The 23,318-nt window shown below is 37.1% G+C and overlaps 1 protein-coding gene across 1 annotated transcript; it reads right to left on the bottom strand.

Annotated features, from left to right (window-relative positions):
• Nucleotides 1-417: 417 nt before the first annotated feature.
• On the bottom strand, nucleotides 418-22,854 carry LOC133464045 (bifunctional 3'-phosphoadenosine 5'-phosphosulfate synthase 2-like). The gene is made up of 12 exons (XM_061745990.1): nucleotides 22,680-22,854; nucleotides 19,541-19,655; nucleotides 17,925-18,160; nucleotides 17,626-17,764; nucleotides 17,353-17,471; nucleotides 10,962-11,075; nucleotides 8,243-8,354; nucleotides 6,980-7,185; nucleotides 6,655-6,790; nucleotides 3,111-3,379; nucleotides 1,335-1,564; nucleotides 418-1,155 (listed from the first exon to the last, which is right to left on the bottom strand). The coding sequence occupies exons 1-12, from the start codon at nucleotides 22,704-22,706 to the stop codon at nucleotides 1,014-1,016; spliced, it is 1,845 nt and encodes a 614-aa protein (XP_061601974.1). The 5' UTR covers nucleotides 22,707-22,854; the 3' UTR covers nucleotides 418-1,013.
• Nucleotides 22,855-23,318: the final 464 nt, after the last annotated feature.

Below are 23,318 nucleotides of genomic sequence, written 5' to 3'. Positions count from 1 at the left end.
CTGTTTTTTAGTCTTATTAAGGGATTGACTTATGCTGATGGGTGAAGTTGCTGAGCCAAGGTCCTCAAAGTTAAGTATTTCTTTTTCACAATAGTTGCTACCAGTTTTCACCAGCAGATGGGAGCGTTGTACTTTTGGTGTACACAGATCACCTGACCTTTCATCTTGAAACTCAAAGTTTGCACCTTGTGCAGACAGACATTAATGCAAGGTATGTTGCATAACCAGTGGTATGCAAACAAACTGAGACCAAGGTATCTTCTCTGGGGTAAAGAACACACTGTCCCATTATCAGACAGTCAGCAATGATTAATAGCAACAAATAGTTTCCTTTATTACTGCATTTTAAACTCTTTGCATGTCTTCATTCCATGAATGCACAGGCCCATTTTATAACGCCACACAAATCTCAAGACATTTCAATGAAACACACAAAAGAGATCAATCAGTTTTATAATGACATTTGGGAGAAAGACACTTTCACATTATAAAAACAACAGTACATCTACAGCAAGTATGTGTTGTATGGATTCCAGGTCATACAATAAATTGACAAACAGTGATATCTATCTTAAAATGATATAACATTATAAAATGCTATAAAAGTACATTTTTTTGTCCCATTTCCTTCACAAATCTTATGTAAATATCAAAACTGATTTCCCACTCTTGGAATATGCTCCTAAACTTGTAAAAAGAGAAATAAAAAATAATCTCAAGTTATCTTAGATTTATTAAAATACATAGCTTAAGTTAATATGAATATAAACACATAATGGTCTGATAAACTATATCGCTTTATAGAAATGTTACAATGCTTTTTACACCATTAGAAGTTCATACATTAAAATTTGACAAAAGATAAAATACCCCTCCGGAATGACTCATTGTTTATATAAATCAAAGCTCGTCCCAGCTAAAATAACAGAAGGAAACTACAGTATGTTTCTAAACATTTGAGAACCAACTTTGTCATTTTATATGATGCTATTCACTGGTAATCTGAAGGTGAATTACTTGTTCTTCTGAAGGGAGGTGTAGTACTCCACCAACACCTTCCAGGCCTTTGGAGCCATGAAACCATCCGGGGGGTTCTCTCCGTTCCTTGCCAAGTTCCTCATCTTTGTGCCAGAGATGAACTCAAATTCAGCTTGACTAAAAGAAGAAGAAGAAGAGTGGTGGGTGAAACAGGTAATCAGAAGTCAGCACTAATCGTTGAATAAATCATAAAAAAAAAACACAAATAGACAAACAAAGTTTCATATTTTAAACCATAATTGTCTTTTACATTGTATTGATCATATCAGAAGTTTACAATCAAAGACCTTACTCACCGCTCTTGGTCGTAAAAGTCCATCGCCTTTTTAGCCTTGTTGTAGGCCGCTACCCTGAAGGGGATGACTTCCACCGAGGTGAGGCCTGGGGCCATGGTGAGCACCTTTCCTCCGTGGGTGGGTTCGTACAGGTCCTTCTTCGTCACGGGGTGAGGCATGCCCGCAGGGTCCCGGCCAACGATGTAAAAGTTGGCTCCAGCAACCATCCTCGCTCTACAGTGCCACTGAACCTGGAGGATGCACAGACTGATGTTCACGTCACGTGTGATTTCACAGGCTGATCATTCACACTCACACATGTGAATTGCTCTCCTGGAGAAGCTATCAAAAGCTTATGGTAGGAGCCAATGAACATAAATACAGTAGACAGGAATACATACATGCACTTGCACTTATATACACACTTAACAATACAACATGCACATTATACTAGACCAGGGGTCTGCAACCTTTATTATCAAAAGAGCCATTTTGCCCCCATTTCTACAAAAAAAAATTGTTCGGAGCCGCAAAAAATAAAATAAGATTTTAAGTTTTCATCTTTTATTTATTTTAGATGTTACAACCACTAAATATAACAACAGAACTGCAGTGTGCATTTGTAGGCGTACTTTGAAATAAATTAAACTGTGAACTGTAGGCCTATTAAGTTTATATTTGTGTAAAAGTAAAATATCAGCCATATTCATTTGCCTTCATCGCCAGTGTTGCTAGCTTACCTTCTTGCTTGATATGTGGCGAGAAGATATCGAACAACAAAAAATTTAACGTTGAAAGAAACCCAACCAAACCAGAACTGCTACGAAAAGCTGAAGAGAGCAAACTATCTTTCAAGAAGTGGATTACCTCCCAACAGTCAACTAGCAGGGCTGGTGTTGTGGCAGCTCTGGAGGTTGTCAAATAAAAATGTCAAATAAAAATAAAAAAATAGTTCTTTTAAAATTAGATGACATCAACTCAAACTCCAAGATAACTGCCCAACAAAATAAACTAATAATATGAATAAAAATGAATTCAGAAATATCATTTATTTATATTCAGGGTTGTTTTTCAAGGCCAAAGGGAGCCGCTACGATGAGGACGAAGAGCCGCATGCGGCTCCGAAGCCGCAGGTTGCAGACCCCTGTACTAGACTACCACTTACATTACAACATACCACATTACAAACAACCGAAGTGGTCCCGAAGTGTACATTTATATATATGAGCTTAACAATTGTTTCTTTAGCTGGCGTTTGAATATGGAGATGGACTGTGACTTTTTAAGGCCATCATTCAACTCGTTCCAAATCTGTGGTCCCCGACACACAACACTCATACTTGTTCCCACAAGTTTACGTTTCTTCCCTATAATAAGGTGTTTATGTCTAGTATTGTGGGTGTGCTGGGGAACGGAGATTGGGATGAGTTGAGTTAATCTGTGATTCAAACCTGAGACCACCTGATATATTGTACAAGCATTATGGAAGTAGTTATATTCTTTAAGGCGAAGAATACCATAGTGGGCAAACAGATGGCGAGTAGTTGAATTAAATTCAGTCCAGGAGATGGCACGGATAATTTTTTTCTGTAAAACTTCAAATTTTTTTTAGAAGACTGGGATAAGTATTACACTGAATAATATTACAGTAATTTAAATGTGGTTCAAACAAAGTTTTGTAAAGAATGAGAAGGGCAGAGCCTGGAAGCAGGTGTCTCAGATTGACATATTTAGATAGTTTTTCCACAAGGTGATCTATATGACATCATAACCTCTGACCGACCAATAGCAGTTTACCTCTGTGGGTCCAGCATACATCATGGGTGAGGGGAAGATGGCCACGATGGTGCTGGCCGGGTCCAGGACGCCCTCCTCCAAGACCGCAGCATGCTGCCTCATCCTCCACTCCAGAGGCACATCGTCATCTTTGGTCCAGCCGCCGAGCGGGTGAAGCAGGAGAACTGGATTTTTGTATCCTCGTTTTAGCAGGCGCTGCTTGGTGTCTTGCATAAGCAGGGCATGGCCGTTGTGGACTGGGTTACGCAGCTGGAATGCGAATATTGCATCTAAGGAGGAACATAACAGTATTTGTCACAAGAGTAGTTTTTTGCAAGTACTGACTGAGTTGGGCCGGCCCTGGGAATCAAAAATATGAGAATGGTGTGTATTCTCATACATGTCACGGCAAACATGCTCATCATGCCTTTTACATAGCTCCAATAGATTCTGAACTTAAATTTAGTATTTAGCTTTGGACACTTTTTTCTTAGTGTCAACAAATCCCCTCAAAAACTCCAAAACCAACAATTAGTTTATCCTCACAACGAGTATTCTTTGATTTATTTATTTGTGCCAGAAAAAAGATCCACTGTCATTCAAAAGCCCCTGTAAATACATCAAAGATTTGAAATGGATTGACCATTTCCAATATCATGAACCTGAGGACACTTGTTTATTTTGTCTTTATCTCACAAGAGCTACCAAATAATAATAGCAAATACAGGACTGTCTCAGAAAATTAGAATATTGTAATAAAGTTCTTTATTTTCTGTAATGCAATTAAAAAAAACAAAAATGTAATACATTTTGGATTCATTACAAATCAACTGAAATATTGCAAGCCTTTTATTATTTTAATATTGCTGATTATGGTTTACAGTTTAAGATTAAGATTCCCAGAATATTCTAATTTTTTTAGATAGGATATTTGAGTTTTCTTAAACTGTAAGCCATGATCAGCAATATTAAAATAATAAAAGGCTTGCAATATTTCAGTTGATTTGTAATGAATCCAGAATGTATGACATTTTTGCATTACAGAAAATAAAGGACTTTATCACAATATTCAAATTTTCTGAGACAGTCCTGTAAAATCTGAGGCAAAACACAGTTGTCAATTTAGCTGCCTTTTGTTTCACTGGTATTTACTGAAACAGCTGATTTAGAAAGTCAATTTAATGGTTTTGACAGTGAAAATGTACATATATATTGGTTAAGAAGTACTCAAGTGAGAACACCGACTTTGACTGACAGGATGTGACAGTTTCCAACCTTTTCTGTTCTTGAGAGGATACTTGGATGTCTAAAGTGTCTGTCGTATCTAAAGCAGCAACATAACACAACCCCATTACTTTGTTTGGGACTGCCTACATCTGTCTTTCAGTGAAATGTTCGGATTTTCTCGATGCTGTTCTGTCATTCCTCATGAGAGATCCTTCCTATCCACAGCTGTAACCATTTATAATGACTCTGTGAAGAAACGTAAATTGTGAAAGTTACTGCAACATAGAATTTCCTTTTGGGGATTAGTAAAGTATTATTGAAATGAAATGAACTTAATGTCACAGGACCAGCTGAAGAAATCCAGACTTCCCATTTTATCTCCACCCAACACATGCTTCAAATCATGTTTTTCCTGTACTTAAGGAGTGTACTTGCATTTCTGCTTTGCTGTTAACAACCAGTTCTCCTCATCAGTTATACACCGCCCTTGACTTGGAAAATAAAATGAATGCTCCACCAGTACTTTGTCTCATGCATTATATCATGTCTAGGAAATCTTGTCGGTGTTGTCTTTGACTTTCTTTTCTTCCCAGGTGGAAATTTGAATTTGTTTAGCCTCTAAAAAGTCAAACAACACATGGAGGAATAGACTGACAGTTTTGCCCAGGGTTTATTGAACCCATGTGTGTGTGATTTTGGCCAGTATACAACCCGTCTGCTGGCCATCCAGTAATTGGCTGTGTATGACAGCGTCTGCTCTCAGGCCAAGGTACTGTTCTCTCAAACATACACCAAGCTGATAATTGGTTGTTGAAAAGGTTGGGAATGTTGGTGAACATCTATGTCTTTTGTCTGTTTGGTACAGTACGTTATCGGTCCTGTTGGACCACATATACATATTTTTCAGTTGCTTCAAAGTGTTCATCAACTTGTGCTTCAGGTATGTCAAGAATAGATTGCCCTGGATAGCTGTTCAGTTTAGTGAATGTGCTCTGTATGTAAATATGACATTAACTGTGTTATTTATTTGGTGCAGAAAACTTAAATGCTCAATAAAAGTATCAATGTAAAAACAATCCATGTGACGCGTTAGTTTAAAATAACACATAGCTCTTTGAGTCTAGACACAATCAAACAAGCCTTACTGAGCTAAGATTATACTGAAAATGAACCCAAAGGACTTAACATACATTGCTTTATGTACGTTTTTTTTATCTCACAAAAAAGCTATAGACATTAAGTCATCTGTGGCTGAGGTAGATTGTACCTCCTAGTCTGCAGTTAGATGTTACCTTTGCAGTCATCAAATACTGGTGTTTATTTGTCCAGATGCTTGTGACATCAGAGCAGTGAGAGGTCTTTGATTGCCTCTGGTTTTTCACATAAGTGTGGCATATGAGACCCCTGAATGTATGCTTTCACTGAAGCACAAAAGGTTCAATCAATCTCAAAAATAGGCAGAAAAAAGTGGACATTGTGAAGTTGAGTGCTCATTTTACCCTTTAAAACCAGCTTCTGTAATATTAAATGTTAAGACTGTTTGAAAAAGGAGCGCTGGTACAGCATCTTTGTGGTATTTTTACCAAAGCATGCCACAGAAATGTCTTCAAAACCTCAGAAAATTGTGTCAATTAGTGAAAAAAAAGAACATAAGTTTCCCATTAGACAAAGTGTTGGTTTTGATATTTCATTTGGGTTTGTTGAAAATAAGACTATAGAGAATATCATCATCAACATAACCCAGGTGCAGAAAACAACATGCTAGCCTCTTGTAATAGAACTCGGCATTTGTAAACTGCACCAGCACACTTTGTTGTGGTAATAATAAATAAAAGTTACAACCTTGAGCACAGAATCCATCTCCAATTGGTTTAATGAGAGTCAAATTAGGCAATGATATTGATATAAATCTTTTCTGTGTAATAATTTATGGTGCCACAAAACACATCACTATCATGCAAGTTTAAAATTACCATTTCACTTTTTCCTCTGGTCCTTCGAAAAGTCTCTCTGAAAGACAAATGGTGCATTGCTAAATACAATCCCTTCCCCTTTTATGACTAGTTTTCCACCAGCAACTGTGGATATTTTCTTTCTTTTTTCAACTGTGGAAGTTATATAATCAAAAGAGGCACAGAAGTGGCTACTGAGTTGTCATGTTCTCAATGATAAGATGTGAAATAGTCATTGAATCAGTTTCACTGTGTAATTTCCTTTTTGTGTCCATGTGCACTATTCAGTAGTCACTTTTTCAAGAACAGTAGTGAAACTCTATTGGATGTTTGTCATTTTGTGATCCCTAATTGTTACTCCAGGTTAACGTTTAAGATGTTCTCACCTGATCCCATATCTTTAAACTTCTGCTTGAGCTCCTTAGGTGTGAGGCGGTACTGGTCAAGTCCATCATTCCATTTGATTCGCTCTAGCACCTCCAGGTCACCACCTACCAGCCAATCACCTCCCTCCATGACCATCTGTATAATGTAACAATAATAATAATAATAATAATAATAATAATAATAATAATAATAATAATAATAATAAAAAAGAATTACTGTTTTTTGGCTGAAGGTAACTGAATATGGTTTCAATACCACTGTGGGTCGAAATAAAAAAAAGATGCTGGCAGCAGGAATTTTACGTGTTGAAGACAAGTATTCTACCTTTATGTAAGGGTGCTGTGGACAGCTGGTGCCCCACTGTCTGGCACAACGTTCCTCCTTGCGATGCTCATAGAACTCTGGGTTCCTGAGAATAGCCACACGTGAACCCTGGTACTCCAGAGCTACAGCTGCACAGCCGTCCAACTCCTTCTTGGTCTCCGTGCTCACAGGCAGCACAATGGGGATAGACATGTTGATGGCTCCACCTGAGGTGGAAGAGGAAGATTACTCAGCGAACAAATACAACACAACACACTTCTCTCACAACACAATGTATTTAGGTGTAACGTTTAAGTACTTGTCAAGAGTTTGTGATTGTGGGATGGGAAAAAAAATAGGAAAAAGAAACACAGAGGTCCACATAGGGGTGTAAAGCATTTTAAAAATAGTCTGCAGAAAAAGAAAAGTTTAGTACGGTGAAAAGGATTGAGTAGATGGTGGAAATTGATGGCTAAAAGAAAGTGACATAGGGCTGAAATAGTTGGCTAATTGTTGTCCAACCTGTAATAAATATAGCTGAAACTTCAGGACAACTGTTAATAGAGAGTTGAAAGACATTTCAATCCCCAAGACAAAGGCAATACAAAGTTTGGAAGATACAGCTGAGTGAAACGTTCAAAAGGAAGAATATATCCTATTATATAATATTATAATATAATATATATATCGTCCAATACATTATAAACTAAAACGGAATCTGTTATATTTTTTTTTTTATCAAGGTATTTTTATTTAGTTTTACAAGTTATAGTTTACAGTTTAACATAAGTTCAACAGGACACACAAGAAGAAAACAAAAAACCCATCGACCCCCCCCCCTCCCAAATACCAGACATATAGAGTTCACAGTATGAAATACATAGTTCAGCATTCAGTGCTCATATAGCCAGATAACAAAAAACAAACAAATAGCAACAAAAGAGATACAATAGTAAAAGATGACTGAGGACAGCAACAGAGGTTTAGTGTACTATACTGTCTGCCTCCATATCTTCAACAAACATTAAGAAAGGCTGCCAAATGTTATAAAATTTTCTAGTAGACCCCCTTATTTCGGAATCTGTTGTTTAAAACAAAGAATGATCTGGTGGTTGGGGATTCATGCTCTACTAAACGAAGTGAGTGAGTCTGACTGATGCACTGGTGGTCATGGACCTGTGTAAAAGTCTGAAAAAAAAAGATCACCATTGATATGGATGATAAGGTTTTGTGTAGAGATGATATCCTGGTATACTAATTATGATAACAGTGGTGGTTTCTCACCATCCAGCAGGTTGTCGAAGTGCAGGACCTGTAGGAACTCTCTTTCCCTCATGAAGCCCTTCAGTGGACTGGCCCAGCCCTCGGCCAAAACCTGCACCCACTGCAAGTCCAGCTGTGGACGGAGACCAATTACTCACCAATACAGAAAAAAGACAATGATACTGAAGACATTAACATTTGTACTTCAGAAAATTACATTATTTAACTGCACTGCCATTGGCATATTACAAATGTAAGCATTTTAAGTTGTAAAATTAGTCATTTTAATGAGCACATCTGACAGAAGAGCAGGTAGAAATACTGGATTGATGACAAAATCAGTTATTGGCAGAAGGAATACATAATTTTGACATTTTGCTTTTACCCACAAACATGAATTTAACACTCTTAGAAAAAAAAATACAACACATTCACAAAGCCCCTACAGTAGAGAGCTCGAAGCAAAAGGTTGCTATGTAGTCATCCTGAAATCATTGATTGACTGAAACCTTTATCAATCTCCAGATAATGGACCTTGTTGGAAATTTGACAAAACAGAACTGCATTCATTTTGATTTCCTTCTTTGTTGTCCTTTGAACTGAGAGCAATGGGCTGTAGCACAAAAGTAAAATGAACAAATCTGGGAAAGTGGAGCTTAACATATTCTGATGAGAAGGATGACGATGTGTCTCGCTTATGTTTCACCAAGTTAGCAACAGTTCATAATGGAAATGTATGAAGAGGTAAAAGAAAGACCTAATATGTTTTTTTTTTTTTAAAAAGGTAAACACAGCCATTAACAACAGAGAGTGCTTAGAAGTAGAAAATAGAGGACAGACTAAATGTGTAGGAGTCTAATATAGACGAGCGTAATATAGACTAGCCTAAGAGAGCTCATTTGTAAAATAACTTCTTACCACAGTAAGAAGTTATTGATATCAATCTAACCGATATTGGGTGTGCTCTGTATCTTAATGTCTTATTAAGAAATAGAGTTATCCCAAATATAAAACTTTGAACACGGTCAAACACTTTTTTGTGCTTTTTTAATGATATGCCTTTAGATGCCTGTTAAGGTCATTTGATTTTGGTGACATCTCACATGCAAACACACAAAGAAAACCTATAGACCAAATCAGATTATTTACTATTTAGACTATGAATGTTATTTAATCAGCAACAAAGCATCCAAGATGACTATCAGAGAGATTGTTTTGAGAGAAACTGTCTTTCTGTCAAATGTATTTGAAAATAGCTGTTAACTGGAAATGCTCTTGATTGCTGCCATCTACTGGTCACTATGTAAGAGAGCTCTTATTTAAAATCATTCCTAACTGTTATATAATGAAATCATTTTTAATCTAGAAATTTAACTGGAATTTGGTTTCTAGATGTACATTTTCCAAAGTAATGAAGAAACCTTACTACAGCCTCTCTCTTTTGGACTGACTTTAGGAACTTTTTTCAAAGAAAACGCGTGAAAACCTTCTCGAGAGACAAATATGTAGTTTGGTTGGGAGAAATGTGACATTGAAAAAAAAAGTAAACTCTTAATATTGTTTATTTGCAAATTTACATTTATGAGAAATACCATATCCACTTCTGAAGTGATACCTTTCATAAAGTCAGTTTCAACAGAGTGCCTACACTGCAAAAACTCAAAATCTTACCAGGAATATTTGTCTTATTTCTAGTTAAAATGTCTAATTTTTAGTCAAAAAATCTCATTATACTTAAAACAAGAGTCATTACCAGAAAAATAACTTGTTATTTGACAATTTTCACCTGTTTCAAGTAAATTTTCACTTGAAATAAGTAAAAAAAATCTTGTTCCACTGGCAGATTTTTCTACTTATTTTTAAGTGAAAATCTACTTGAAACAGGTGAAAATTGTTGTTTTTTCCAGTGATGAGTCTTGTTTTAAGTGTAATGAGATTTTTTTGGGACTAAAAATGAGACATTTTAACTAGAAATAAGACAAATATTCTTGTTAAGATTTTGAGTTTTTGCAGTGTAGGAATCCGACGTGTCCCAAAACACCGACAGCCCTTCTAACGAAACCTTCATCGTCCAAAATATCATTAAAAAATGAGAACACCGTTGTGAAGGAAAGAGAAGACAAGTGTTAATTTATATGGCCTTGACTAAAATTTTCATAATCTACTTCATTGAAGTAACCTTTTCAGCCTCAACTATTACTAATCATCACAAGGATGCAATAATATTGAAGAGAAATATACATGAACTGTTAGTCAAACATCTGACAGCCTTCACAAACACCATCACATTTATCATTATAGCCCTATGGGCTTTATAATGATGATCTTAATGCTGAATTATGATCTGTAAGTAAATGTTGATGCAGCCTAATGACAATGAGGTAACATACACACAGAGGATCATGAGTAATTGTTAAGTAAATGTATTCCCAATCGCAGTGAAAGCTGAATAAACAGACAGAGAAGCAGGATTAAGAAATCCTGGTTGTAGCTACACAAAATAAATATCCAAAGTAACTTATCCTCAATTTAAAACCGACTCGAGGCTAAGTTCAACCAGGATAAGTGACATATCTGGACTTCATAGCTCATCTTGTTTTGTGCAACAGCCCTCAGGTCATTAGTATATAGCGTGATGGGATGGGAGATGTCATTGTGAGCAGCTCTGTGCATATCCAGCTTGCTGATTGTTAAAATAGATAAATAAATAAAAAGCCCATGTACTGGAGCTTTGAATTACCTTGGTGATGCTGATCGTGGGCAGAGTGTTTGCATCAGCTACAGCAAGATGCAGCTTGTTCTCTGGAACAAAGAGCTCCTTCACCTCGTCCATGATCTCGCTTGGTACAATACTCTACATACAAGCAGAAAGAGAAAATATTCAGATTTTTAACTGATGACGTCAATACCACTTTTTCATACACAAGTATTATTTGGCCAATACTATCAGAGTATGTTGTATGTAAACATGTTTTGAAAAGAAAACATCATTAATATTAATAAACAAGGCAGTACATTATGCGAGTGAGTTCCAGCTACTGCCATCCGGACGCAGATTCATAGTCCTGGGAACTAGGAGCACACGCTATAAGAACAGCTTTGTCCCTGCTGCTGTCTCTCTTTTAAACAAATTCTAGCGCATTGTATTTATTGCTGAGGTCTATCCCGCGATTAACTTATTTATTTCTATTTATTAGAAACCCTGACCTTGGTTCTACCTCTACTTGATGTTCTTTTCCTTGTGGGCAATATTTACTTTTATCCTGTTCAGTGAGCTGCCATGTCTGTCTTAAACCTGTTCTCTGTATTTGTGCTGTGTCAAATTAATGTCTGTAAAGATTGTGTGTGAGATACCTTCTTCCATCTACTGCAAAACAAATCTAGCTACGGGTACTAATAAACTTGAACTTGAACTTGAAGAAGTCCACAGAAAAATGAAGGAGAGCTTTCTCCAATAGTCTCAAGATCTACAAAAATATTTTTGAGGACCAAAAGCACCTGTAGTCATCTCCCCGTCTGGCTAGTTTCTGATCTTCATTCTGTTTTAATTCTTTTATTGGACTTTACTTTCACATTGTGTCTGCACATTTTCTGGATTTTTCTCCTTTACAAGCTTTTATTTGACTTTTCAGTTAAATAAAATGATTTGTCTCATTTTGTCTCCTAAAAATGTGTATTTGACCTCCTCCTGAACTAACCCCTGACTATCACCTTCCATAAGTTTAAATTTCGTTTTAACTTACCAAATGTTCAGTTTACAGAACTGCATCCACAAATGCATCTTCTTGCAAATGTTCTGATGATCATCTCAACTTAAAATATGAACACATTACTGTCCTCTTCAAACCTTACATGACTTGTTTTTTTTCTTCCAGGGAATGAGGATGCTAACGTGACTGTGCATGTAATTATGATGTGAACTAAACCCGGATTACTTATCTGGAAGAACAACAATTTATCTCTACTGAAACTGGCTGTCACCAAGTGTGAGTTGGCTTGCCCAAGGCATTTATTGTGCACTGCAGGGTTCATATTTATACTTAGTTACATTTTAACTTACAAATGCTCATCTCTTGTTAATTAAAACAAAAAAAACAAAAACAAATATTTAATCTAATTTCATTAATGAAGGGTAAATAAAAAAAGGTATACCCACTTCTATGGCGCTCCTACATTTTTTTAAGTAAGTACACTGTCGTGTGTCTTTCAAAACAATTTATTTAATTACATTTAATCTTGTGTTCTCAATTCTTAAAACTCAGTCTGACTTTGTGCCATGTCATCCTGTAGAACAAGATTTTCCAGAGGAGGTTGTACAGCAACTTAAAAAAAGTGTGTATCACACTGACAAAGCATTTCTTCCCCCTTGTTTTTTGTCCATCCAAAAACAGATTCATTAATTAGGCTGTAAAACCGTTTGCACATTAACTTTATCAGTTACCTTTCCTCTAACAGAGCTAGATGATTATCAGGAGAATTGATATAACTTATTATCATTTAAATACTGCATATCTGTATCTGTGTTTGTTCAGTAGGTTTACTTGTGTGTTACTTTTGATCAGCCAACATCTGGTTTGCATCTGTTTTTCTACGTTGAATTTTTGTGATTTAGAAATATTGAAAAATGATGTGCTGTAATGCTTTCTAAATGGAAATGTTGCTCTTGTGAATATTGACACAATATGCAATTGAAATATATGACTGCAGAATAACTTAGAATAGCTTATAATTACGTTTTTTCTTATTGCTTTCCCCCCTTGTCTCCATATTTTAATGGTTAATACCAAAAGCCACATATATGCATTTTAATTTTCCAACAGAGGGTTGGTTTATTTTGGAGGTGGGGGAAAGGGGGAGGTAGTGTGTGCATGACAGTCTACTATATTTTATTAGTCCCTCAAAAAAAAGTGAAAAAGACTTTAAAAAGTTTTGCCCAGGAGGACTAAGATCACCAAAAGTGGAACGTGATAAAGTAGGAAAGAAAACATAAGACAGTGATGGCTGGAAGTTGGGTGAGTGTTTGGCAAACGCAAAAGTAATATAAGTAAATAAATATAAAAGAACACAGCTGGACAATAAAGACAGTAGAAGATAAAAAAAACTACTAAAGATACTAAATAAACTAAATCAAATAGTGTGCTTAAGGATGATTATAGAACAATGAGGTGCATGCAGTGACCGGACAGGGACTGAGCCTGTGTTTCTTTGTGCATGGTAAGGTGTGAGAGTGAGTGTCATGGTGCAGATAAACAACCAGACTAAGCAGAGAAGTCCGTCTCTCCTCTTCCTTTTAGTGAACTACTGAACTACTGTGTGTTCGAGTGGATGTGTAACTTGTTGTATTGGAGAAAAAAAAAGAAACATAAGACAACCAGGTATGTATAAACAGAAAAGGACAGAGAAAAGGGGGAGGAGCATTCTACTAAATATTAATTAAATTGGGTGTGTGCCATGTGTGCATGTAGGTCCACCACATAATATTATTCCTCTTCTTCTTCATTCCCCCTCTTCATTCTTCTTCTTCAAGTCCCGTGCTGATGGATACATATTAACCTTAACCTCTGTATAATTTGTACCTTATGGTCTCTTATTTAAAATCTTTCCGATGCTCTCTCTAAGATTTTTGCTCATTTTCAGTTTAAATTGCCATGTTTGTCAGGTCCTGTGTTGTCATCAGATTTGAGCTGAAGCTTCGAACAACTACAAGGGTTACTGCCCCCAACTGACAAAAACATCCCCTAAATGCAGAGAGCGAGCAGAATTTTCAGGCGAAAGCATCCAAATGGATGGAGAGGGCCCGTTTTACTGCTTGCCGTGCTGCGTTCACGGACCCACATGTAACTACAAACTGCCCTGATCAGAGTCATGCGCTCTCTTGATTAATAAATGTGCTGTTGTAATTGATGGATATGCTCGTAATTGATGGATACGCTCCTCAAGGTATTTGGCAAAGATTTGACCCCATATTCATAGTAATTAATTTGTAAATTTTTGATAAAATTATGCGGTGACTTGAAATTTGTGTTAATTATTAAATTATAAGCGGAAGATTGAGGTTTGGTGTTTTGTTGTTTGTTTTTTTTTGCCTGAATAGATGATTTAATCTGAAGATTTTCTGGAAACTGATTTCCTCCAATGTCATATTTCTGTACAAGATGAGAGAAAGGAACCAGTGTTATTTTCATAGATATAGATAAGATGTGTGAGACCCTTTGTGATCCATCATGATAGATTTTATGGTTTCCTGTTTATCAGGAAGTCTGGATTATTCCAATTGGGAGTATGGTAGTTAGGTGAAACTCCGGCGTTGACATTTGGTAAATGTTCCACCAGGCAGTCAGAGTTGAAGCTTTTATTGGGTTTTTGAAGCAGTGATGATGAGTAATAGAACAACTGATTTCTTTACAAAATAACAGTTCTAACTCTATCCAAGAAAAGTCACATTGATTTGGTTTTATCCATTTATAAACATATTGGAGTTTATTTACAAGAAAGGAAGTTTGGGTTGGGGTTTCCAAACTTTTTTTTTTTTTTACTGTTTTTCCAATAATAGTGGGAGATCATTGAGTCTAGAGATTTGAACCAGGACAGTGGAGGGTTGATGGGGATCATTGGAAAAAAAAGGTAATTTACCATGGGAAGTATGGTAATCTTTACTGTGGAAATTCTAGCAATAAGGTTTATTGCTAAATTCATCCAATGTTCAGTGGTTGTATGGTGGACTTAGACCAGTTAATAGTGTAATCTGAGATACCAGAGACAGATTTACTTTTATTTAAGGTCAGAGTGATCGTGCACGATCACTAATAATGATAAGATGAATTACAATGTTAGTCACTTTGGAAATAAAGGAAATAATAATCAGGCAATAGTCGATACGTGAATGAGATTGATGAATTCGTGAGAAATAAGAGAATTCTTTGTCTTGGGGGTATTTTAGCTTCAGACCATCCCCAAGACAAAAATCCGCAATGAACTGTTTACTGTAATAGTTTCTGAGGCTTTGTAGTTGTATGTTTTACTTTGGTTGTTCGATTTATCCAGTGCTGGATTAAGAACTGTGTTAAAATCTCCACCTATAATCATTGGTGAATCAGACAGGTTGCAAATAGCTGTACAAAAACATTAAAAAAAATATTAATCATCGTTGGTCCATAAATAAATATTAGTTATTAGGTTGTTGTCTATTGTTATATTAACAATTATAATTCACCCCTCAAGATCTGCGACCGTATCATTATGGGTAAAGGAAATATTTTCATTAATTAAGATTGCAAGTCCTCTTCGCCTTGAATTAAAACAAGCAGTATATAATTTGCGGAGTCATTAGTTTTTGGAGGTCTGATTTAGAGGTATGTGTTTCTTGTAAAAGAAATATGTCAGTCTGCAATTTATTTATATAATCAAATATTTTTGTTTTTGAGATGAAAGATTAAGTGGATAGAAACACAAAGAACAAAAATAAAACTAAACACTCAAACAAACACATAACATACAGAGAAAGAATACATTTTAACAGAAAAAAAGAGGAGGAAGTTTTGCTTTCGAAACTCAGGTGCAGGTGCAGTGCTATTGATCAAAAGGATTACATAATATATAATTAATTATGATAGTGTGGGTTTTAGGCTGTTAGCAGAGCCAGGGGTGATGTTTGGTCACAGTACATCTGACCATCAATATACAATCTTTCCACTGCAACTACTGCCATTTTTTCTTCCTTCATGTATTGTTTCCTGATTGGGAACAGAACTGTCCGTCTATTCAGAATCTCACGGTGAAATTGATCATTCAGGCCGTAGTCGGTTCCTGTTAGGGTCTCCCTCTGGTGTCGTACCAGCTGCTTTTGTTTGAAACGTTCAAATTTGGCCACAATTGGACATGGTTTCTATAAAGATGACAAATAAACATCAGGAAGGAGGACATTGTACCCCATCGGCCTCGTACCCCTGTGTAGCAGTGACATTAATCCATTTGTGGTGACTTTTGCCATTGGTGATGTTTAGAGAATCTTTATCCCATGAATAAATGATTCACCAAAGCCAGATTTTTTGTGTGCTTGAAATAGAAATTTACAGTTTTTTCTTATTATAAAAATGTGCTTTCCTGGGATGAACCAGACCGATAAATACAGTACATATTTTGCTCCTCGTCATTAAGTAAAGTTAAGTGAAGGTTATTTCATGTTTATAGTATTTCACAGCTTTAAAGCTTTAGATTTAAGCAGAGTTGGCCTAACAAATTGCAGCAGTTTCATGTGACTCGAACCAGCCTCATTATTCAATGGCCACACCTTATATTATGCACACATGCTGCAGTTAATTATTTTCTACATTGAAACTGTGTTGTTTGAACTACTGTATGTGAACACTCAATAACTTTCATTTGTGCTCTCTGCATACAAACCCCAGCCAAGTGTCAACACGACCTTCTCTGCCTATGGTTAGTTAAGTTTTCTAATTCAAATTCAAAAATACTTTATTTATCCCTGAAGGAAAATTAAGGGAAAGTAATCATTTAACTGTCTTCAAAGAGTAACTGTTGAGGGTTATTGCTGTGGGCATATATATATATATATATATATATATATATATATATATATATATATATATATATATATATATATATATATATATATATATATATATATATATATATATATATATATATATATAAATAAAATAAAACAATAAAAAACACATGACCCTCTCAGCTGAAAAATAAGTTTTTAATTCTTAATATCTTGAATCATTTGCGTTTTAGGAGGTCAGCTTGTATGTACCCACTTCTTGACTATGTTAAATATGCTTTGTGACATCTCAAGTGGTTAGTTTAAACAGGGATATTCTGTGCTGTCCTGTGTGCTGACAGACAAGCAGGCTCATGCATATGACATTTATAATACAATGGCTCCTTGGTCACGCTACGTTTGAGAACTGTGTGCTTTAACAACAGGATTAGTTTTAGTGCAGGAGAAATATTGTCATTGCAAAAAGGTGAAATGGCACTATGGTAACCAGTGTGTGAGAGAACACTGAGTCATTCTAAATCAAACACAGGAGCAGAACTGCTGTGCCGTTTCTCTTTGACAGTTTTGATCCGCAAAGCCCAAGATACTTATTTATTCCACTTACCTGATCCCTGAGCAACTCCAACACTTGGTGGAGGCATTCATTTACTGAGAGCTCTCCAGTCTTCAGGACAAGCTCTGGGGCCTCGGGACGCTCGTAGTCTGAATCAATCCCAGTAAAACCTGACAGAGAAAGTCAAACTATTAAAGATAGGTGAATGATGTGCAGGGGGGGGTGCAACATAAGCGCTGTGACATGTTGGAACAAAGGGAGTGAAGTTACTTATGTGAAAGAAGTTGTAAAATAAATGCTGGAGGTGAGCCCGGCTGAACAGACCTTTGATCTCTCCAGCACGAGCCTTCTTGTAAAGCCCTTTTACATCCCTGCTCTCGCACACTTCAAGAGGAGCATGGATGAACACTTCAAAAAATGGCAGCCCCGCACTGGCGTGGATCTTCCTTGCCTCATCACGATCCTGTGCAGGAAAACAGCACCAACTTTTTATTGAAATACATTTTAATTAAATACATACCACCTGGATTGTTCTTAGATAATGTTTTTTCCAGTTTTTTAAATGAGCAGATACTTTGCCCCCCCCCCCCCAGTCATTACGGCAACCGTTAATGCTTTCTGACCTTAGTGAAAGGAGAGATGAAACTGGTGACGCACACAAGGCCAGCATCAGCAAACAGTTTGGCCACCTCGGCAACACGCCGGATATTTTCCTCGCGGTCTTCAGAAGAGAAGCCTAGATTCTTGTTCAGGCCATGACGAATGTTGTCTCCATCCAGTGAGTAGCAAGGGATGGCATGGGACACAAGATACTCTTCCAAAGCAAAACTGATGGTGGTCTTCCCAGCGCCAGATAAACCTAATGGGTGTAGTTGAAAACATATCACATTTAACATTGTTTAATAACATACACACACAAGTAGGGGTGGGCAAAAATATCGATATGGCAATATATCGCGATACTTTTCCAGCCGATTCAATATCGATATTCAAAATTTGAATATCGATTTATTTTTATTTTATTTTTATTTTTTTATTTTTATTTTTTTTTATCCCCGATCTTTTTCCCATTATATCACCCAGTGCTCCTACCTAAGTGACAGTCCTGGGCATTGCCACTCTCTACCAACCCTGGGAGGGCCCTGCACTGAGCTCAGGTTTTATTTCACGTTTTATTTCATTTTATAATTTATTTTTTATATAACACTGTTCAGTTTAGTTCATATAATTTACAGTTTAAGTTAAAAAGATGATGTTTTTCTTGAATGATACATTAAAAAGTCGCAGTACTGCCTCCTACTGGCTAATGTTGAGATTGCAGCTAAATGTTTTGTCAAATGTTGAAAACTTTATCCAGGAAGTAGAGTCTGTAACAACTAGAGCACATGTTAGGTTCCAGTGAGTGTTGGCAACTACAGCTTACAGCTTGTTGGAGTTGCATCGTCGGTATGTATTCATACATTTGTCTGTATTTTGCCATCATATGTTTATGCTTGGGTGGCAACTTTATATTCATAATTATGTTATGTATTTTTCTTTGTAGTTTCACACTTTGCTTCTGCAATAAACCTGTGGAAAGAGAAAACCCAGAGTCTTGCTTGGAGTCGAGTGTTTAGCTGCCTGTCAATACATGCAACAGACGCATTGAGGACAGAACAAACACAATTGCCTGTCCTTAAAAAATGAAAAATAATGGACAGAGGTTTATTTATTTATGGATTTATAAATACTGACTGATCACTGTGCCTGTCCTTGGTTTTAGTACCCATCTTTCTTGTGTTTATTATCATTTGCCATATAATTAAAGCAACCTCATACTAAATTTAAGGTTAATTTCATATGATGTAAATAATATGAAAAACATATACAAATATGTTGTAACTTTAGCTTGTATAGTTATAATAAAACATTGTTTTGACTCAGTTTGTACCATGAATTGTCACTATAATCTGATGAACGTGCAACTCGGATTTTAAGATCCATCACTATCATCTGATGTACATATATACAACTTGGATTTTAAGATGTGTAATGCATTTTTAAATTTTTCGGTGAACTATGTAGAATATAATAATCGGGATATCGCATAATCGGGATATCGCAATGTGTATCGTATCGTGGCTCAAGTATCGTGATGCGTATCGTATCGTGAGGTCCTTCCCAATACCCACCCCTACACACAAGAGCAATAAGGCAAAAGGATCACAACGAGCATTTATGTAGGACTACAGAAATGTACCGGTGAGCCAGATAGTACAGCCCCTGAAACCTCCCCTGGTGCCCACGACCTGTCCTCTCTTGCTTCGGCTGACGTGGTGGGCCTGGTACACCACATTCGTAGACCTTTGGAGATCCTGAAATAGAAGAAAGGCCAGAGTCATACCCTTCCAAGGGTCAACACTTTATTTTTGCAGTTTTAAAGACAATAACACAAAACTTCACCAAAATATCATTAGTGCTCACTCTTCCTACAGGCTATGTTTTTGTGACTTTCCCAGAAATTTGGATGAGTCAGTCCGGCTGTGGAGCAGATGTCTGCTAATCTGAAAGTTACTGGTTCGATCTCTGGCTTCTCCAGGCCAAATTTTGAAGCATCCTTGGATAAGATGCTGAACCTCACATTTGTTCACAATGTGTTCTTTGGTGTATGAGTGTGTGTACGATACAGAAAATCCCTGCATGGACAGCAAGAAGGGCTAATTGGATGTGAATATAGCTTTTAAGAGTTTATAGTGTTCAACATTTAAAGTAATTAACACTGAACTGAACTAAACAATATTTTGTTATTCCACGAAGGGAAATTAATGATGAAGCATTAATTATATCCAGATGTATCATGCCGCACATCTTAGACCTAAGATTTAAGAAGAAGTGTGGCAGAACAAGTACGGCTTTACTTGTGGAGTCAGAAGTGACGATGTGGAAAAGGCTGTGGATAAACAGAGCTGTATTGACTCCCACAGGGGAGGGGTGTGGTAGGGAAGCATGGATAGTATGTAGGGAGGGAGAGTTCTGACCGGACAATGTCTTCAGTGTACTGCATGCAGAAGCAGCGATGATGTGGCAGTGCTCATGCCCACAAGTTTTGCCCTCTGCCACCACTCTGCCTTCTTTCCTACATCATAAACCCCATAACCAGTCAAGCCAGATCTGACATGTCTAAAAACCACACCCTGTCTTCTTGCCATTTCTGGACTTCTCTCATGAGTCTATATGTTGCATATCCAGGTGTGTTCTAATCACTTCTCATTATCCTTCCAAGGTAAAAAAATGCAAACAATGTACCTACACAATGGGAGTGAGGAGAAGAAAAACAGCACTATTCTTTCAAACAGAGGCACTACCTTCTCTCTTTCACCTGAACCAGTCACATACTACATTTTACGTTCCCATCCTCCCTTTAAATAATTGAACTCATTTCAATACAATGTACTCTTCCAGTCTGTGTAGCAACATCAAAATCAAGGCTTAGATTTTATCATTTCAAATCCTACTTCTTTCAAGTATTTTCTTTTTGCAAAAAGGTTACTTTTTATCATTAATATGAATTTATTTTAATCATTTTCAAACCCTGAAAAGCATTCCTCTTGAAGAATTAGCTCAAGTTTTTGCCATTATTAATATGAATATACCCTGCAGTATAACTCTCTTCCTCTTTCTCCAAGTTCAACCTCCAGCCTCCTTCTGAGGAAACGACAACAGATAAAAGTAGAAGGGCACCCACAAAGCAGAGCCATCTACCATCAAGGCCAATGCTCTATCTCAGATTCCTATGCTTCATCTTTCTGTCAGGGTTCATGAGATTGGGTCTGGTAGTTCTGCTGGTCAGACAGACCGATAAAAAGGCAGATAAACATGCTGCACTGAAAAGACACATTTCACTCAGCTCCATCTTGGCTGAGGAGCTATAGTTATTAAATAGTTGTAACTTCCTTAGTTCAAGAAAAACGCACAAGCGTGATGCAACTGCAGACATCCCTGTGACAAAGATAGATTTACGACTCCAACTGATGTGTGGTTTTGATTAGGAAATTAAAAAAAAAAAAGCAATGAAATGTGCGTTTTGAAAGATGATGGGCTCACAGTGCATGTGTAACAAAAATGTCATTTGAACATTGCTGACAAAGCTTTATGTGATTTTTGCAAATAAGAAATGAGTGTCCCCATATGGAAAAGATATATATATACATTTTATAAAGTTTTTGTCTCTTTTATCTGAAACTTGTAAGTTAGACATAAGACAGTCAAACCAGATATAAGATCCTTAGTAAAGTTGTACAATATGAAACTTGTATGATTTGGGGACTTATAAGAACAGTATATAATAGTAATTCTACATACAATATCCTTAGTAGATATGCGTAATATCAACTTATATGAATTGGACAACTATCAGTGAAAACTAAAGTCTTATAATTATCATAGAAAACACCTACAAGACTTACGCGAGGTGCCACATATATAAGACATACACATTAAAAAACAGTATAATCTTACAATACAATTTCATGGAAAAGCACAAGATGACTAAAAAAACAGGGGTTTGACACTGGGAGGTTAAAATTTTGCAAATGTTAGCATCTTCTCAAAACCAGCTAGCTCATTCTTTCTCAACTAATGCATTTTCCTAAAATTATTACATGGGTAATATTTCTTATTTAAGAAGTCTTGCCCTTGCAAGACTGAGTAAGTTTCAAAAATAGTCTCCACCTGAAAAAGATGCAGAGCAGGTTTGTGGAATTGTTTTCTGCTTGAACATAATATGAGATACTATCAGATACATATTCCCCAACTTCCTTGAGATGTATACAAACTGTATTTAGGCGCATCTGACTCAAGTTAGTGTATGCTTAGTAAATTGGCAGCATACCTGTCTACCATTCATTAGGCGTTTCACAGTAACCTCTTTCTCCCCAGCACAAGAAACCTTATGTTAGAAGTGAGCCAAACTGACATGGATATGTTCCTACAACAACCGACCCATTGAGAGTCTGTTGGCCATCACACCTGGCTGTACAGTCAGGGGCCAGAGAAGTGAACATGGCGCTGCAGAAACCCCGCTTTAAAGCAACATTTCAGGGTTACTTGAGAAAAAGCAAAAGGCAGAGTCCTCCTCCCTGCTTTTGCCTGGGCCACTGTCACACTCAACGCACGCAGAGCCTACGCCGTAGGGTACGTGCGTAGCCTACGGCGTAGGGTACGCGGCGACGCGCACCGTACGGTGCGTGTCGCCGCGTACCCTACGCCGTAGGCTCTGCGTTGGTGTAACGCGGAACCATAAATCAGCCTTAAAAGGCAGAGATTTTCCAGGCGTACATGATGGGAAACAGTACTGTGTGTCAGTAGTTTTCTCCCTCCGTTTCTCCACATCTCCTTACCGTGCGAGGCTTCTTCACACCGGACATTTCGGTACTTGGGCTGACACCGCTGGCGGATGGCTGGAACCGCGTCTCTGTCCCTGCAGAAACTTGTAAACGCCTCAACTTATTGGGGCTGATGGAAGGAGGCGAATGAGATGAGGGGTTTTTAAAAGAGGACTTTTCAAGACACGTAGCATTCCGCTGGCCCTGCCTCCGACCCTCCTTCTTCCTCTCACGTCCAATAAATTACCATAATTAGGCGTTTGCCAGCCAATACTAATGCGTGACGGCGCAGTGGGATGAGCGCCGGGAGGACGGTGTCACTTCGTCCGTGTTTTTGCAACAAAAACGCTTGTTTTGTTTTGTAGAGCCGGACAGTGACGTCACGTTACGTTGGGGTTTGAGGAATTTTATTAATGAAGTTTCCTCGGATTTAGTTCCGTGAGTTTCAGTTCAAATCGTGAGCTTTTTTTTTTTTTACATAAACAGGAGCAAAGTTAATCGAAATAGATGATGGTGAACTATGTTCCACGAATGTAGTAGTTTTTATAAGGTGTTTTCATGAAACTTAACTGCGGCGGTCGTGTGGCTTTAAATGCCGGCTATGACAGCGTTAGTAATGTGTCATGTCAAATATGGCGAAATCTCAACTTGAAG

Source organism: Cololabis saira, chromosome 17 (assembly GCF_033807715.1).
Source record: "Cololabis saira isolate AMF1-May2022 chromosome 17, fColSai1.1, whole genome shotgun sequence".
Lineage (NCBI taxonomy): Eukaryota > Metazoa > Chordata > Actinopteri > Beloniformes > Belonidae > Cololabis > Cololabis saira.
This window is presented reverse-complemented; position numbering and strand designations above follow the sequence as displayed.

Bases quoted from the DNA above. Each gene is read 5' to 3' on its own strand.
- LOC133464045 (XM_061745990.1), bottom strand. From the start codon at position 22,706: ATGTCCGGTGTGAAGAAGCCTCGCACG. The intron at 3,380-6,654 runs GTGAGAACATCT...GTTCCTCCTTAG, and splicing joins GTTTAAAGATATGGGATCAG to ATGCAATATTCGCATTCCAG. The intron at 1,565-3,110 runs GTAAACTGCTAT...TGCATCCTCCAG, and splicing joins TGTATGCTGGACCCACAGAG to GTTCAGTGGCACTGTAGAGC.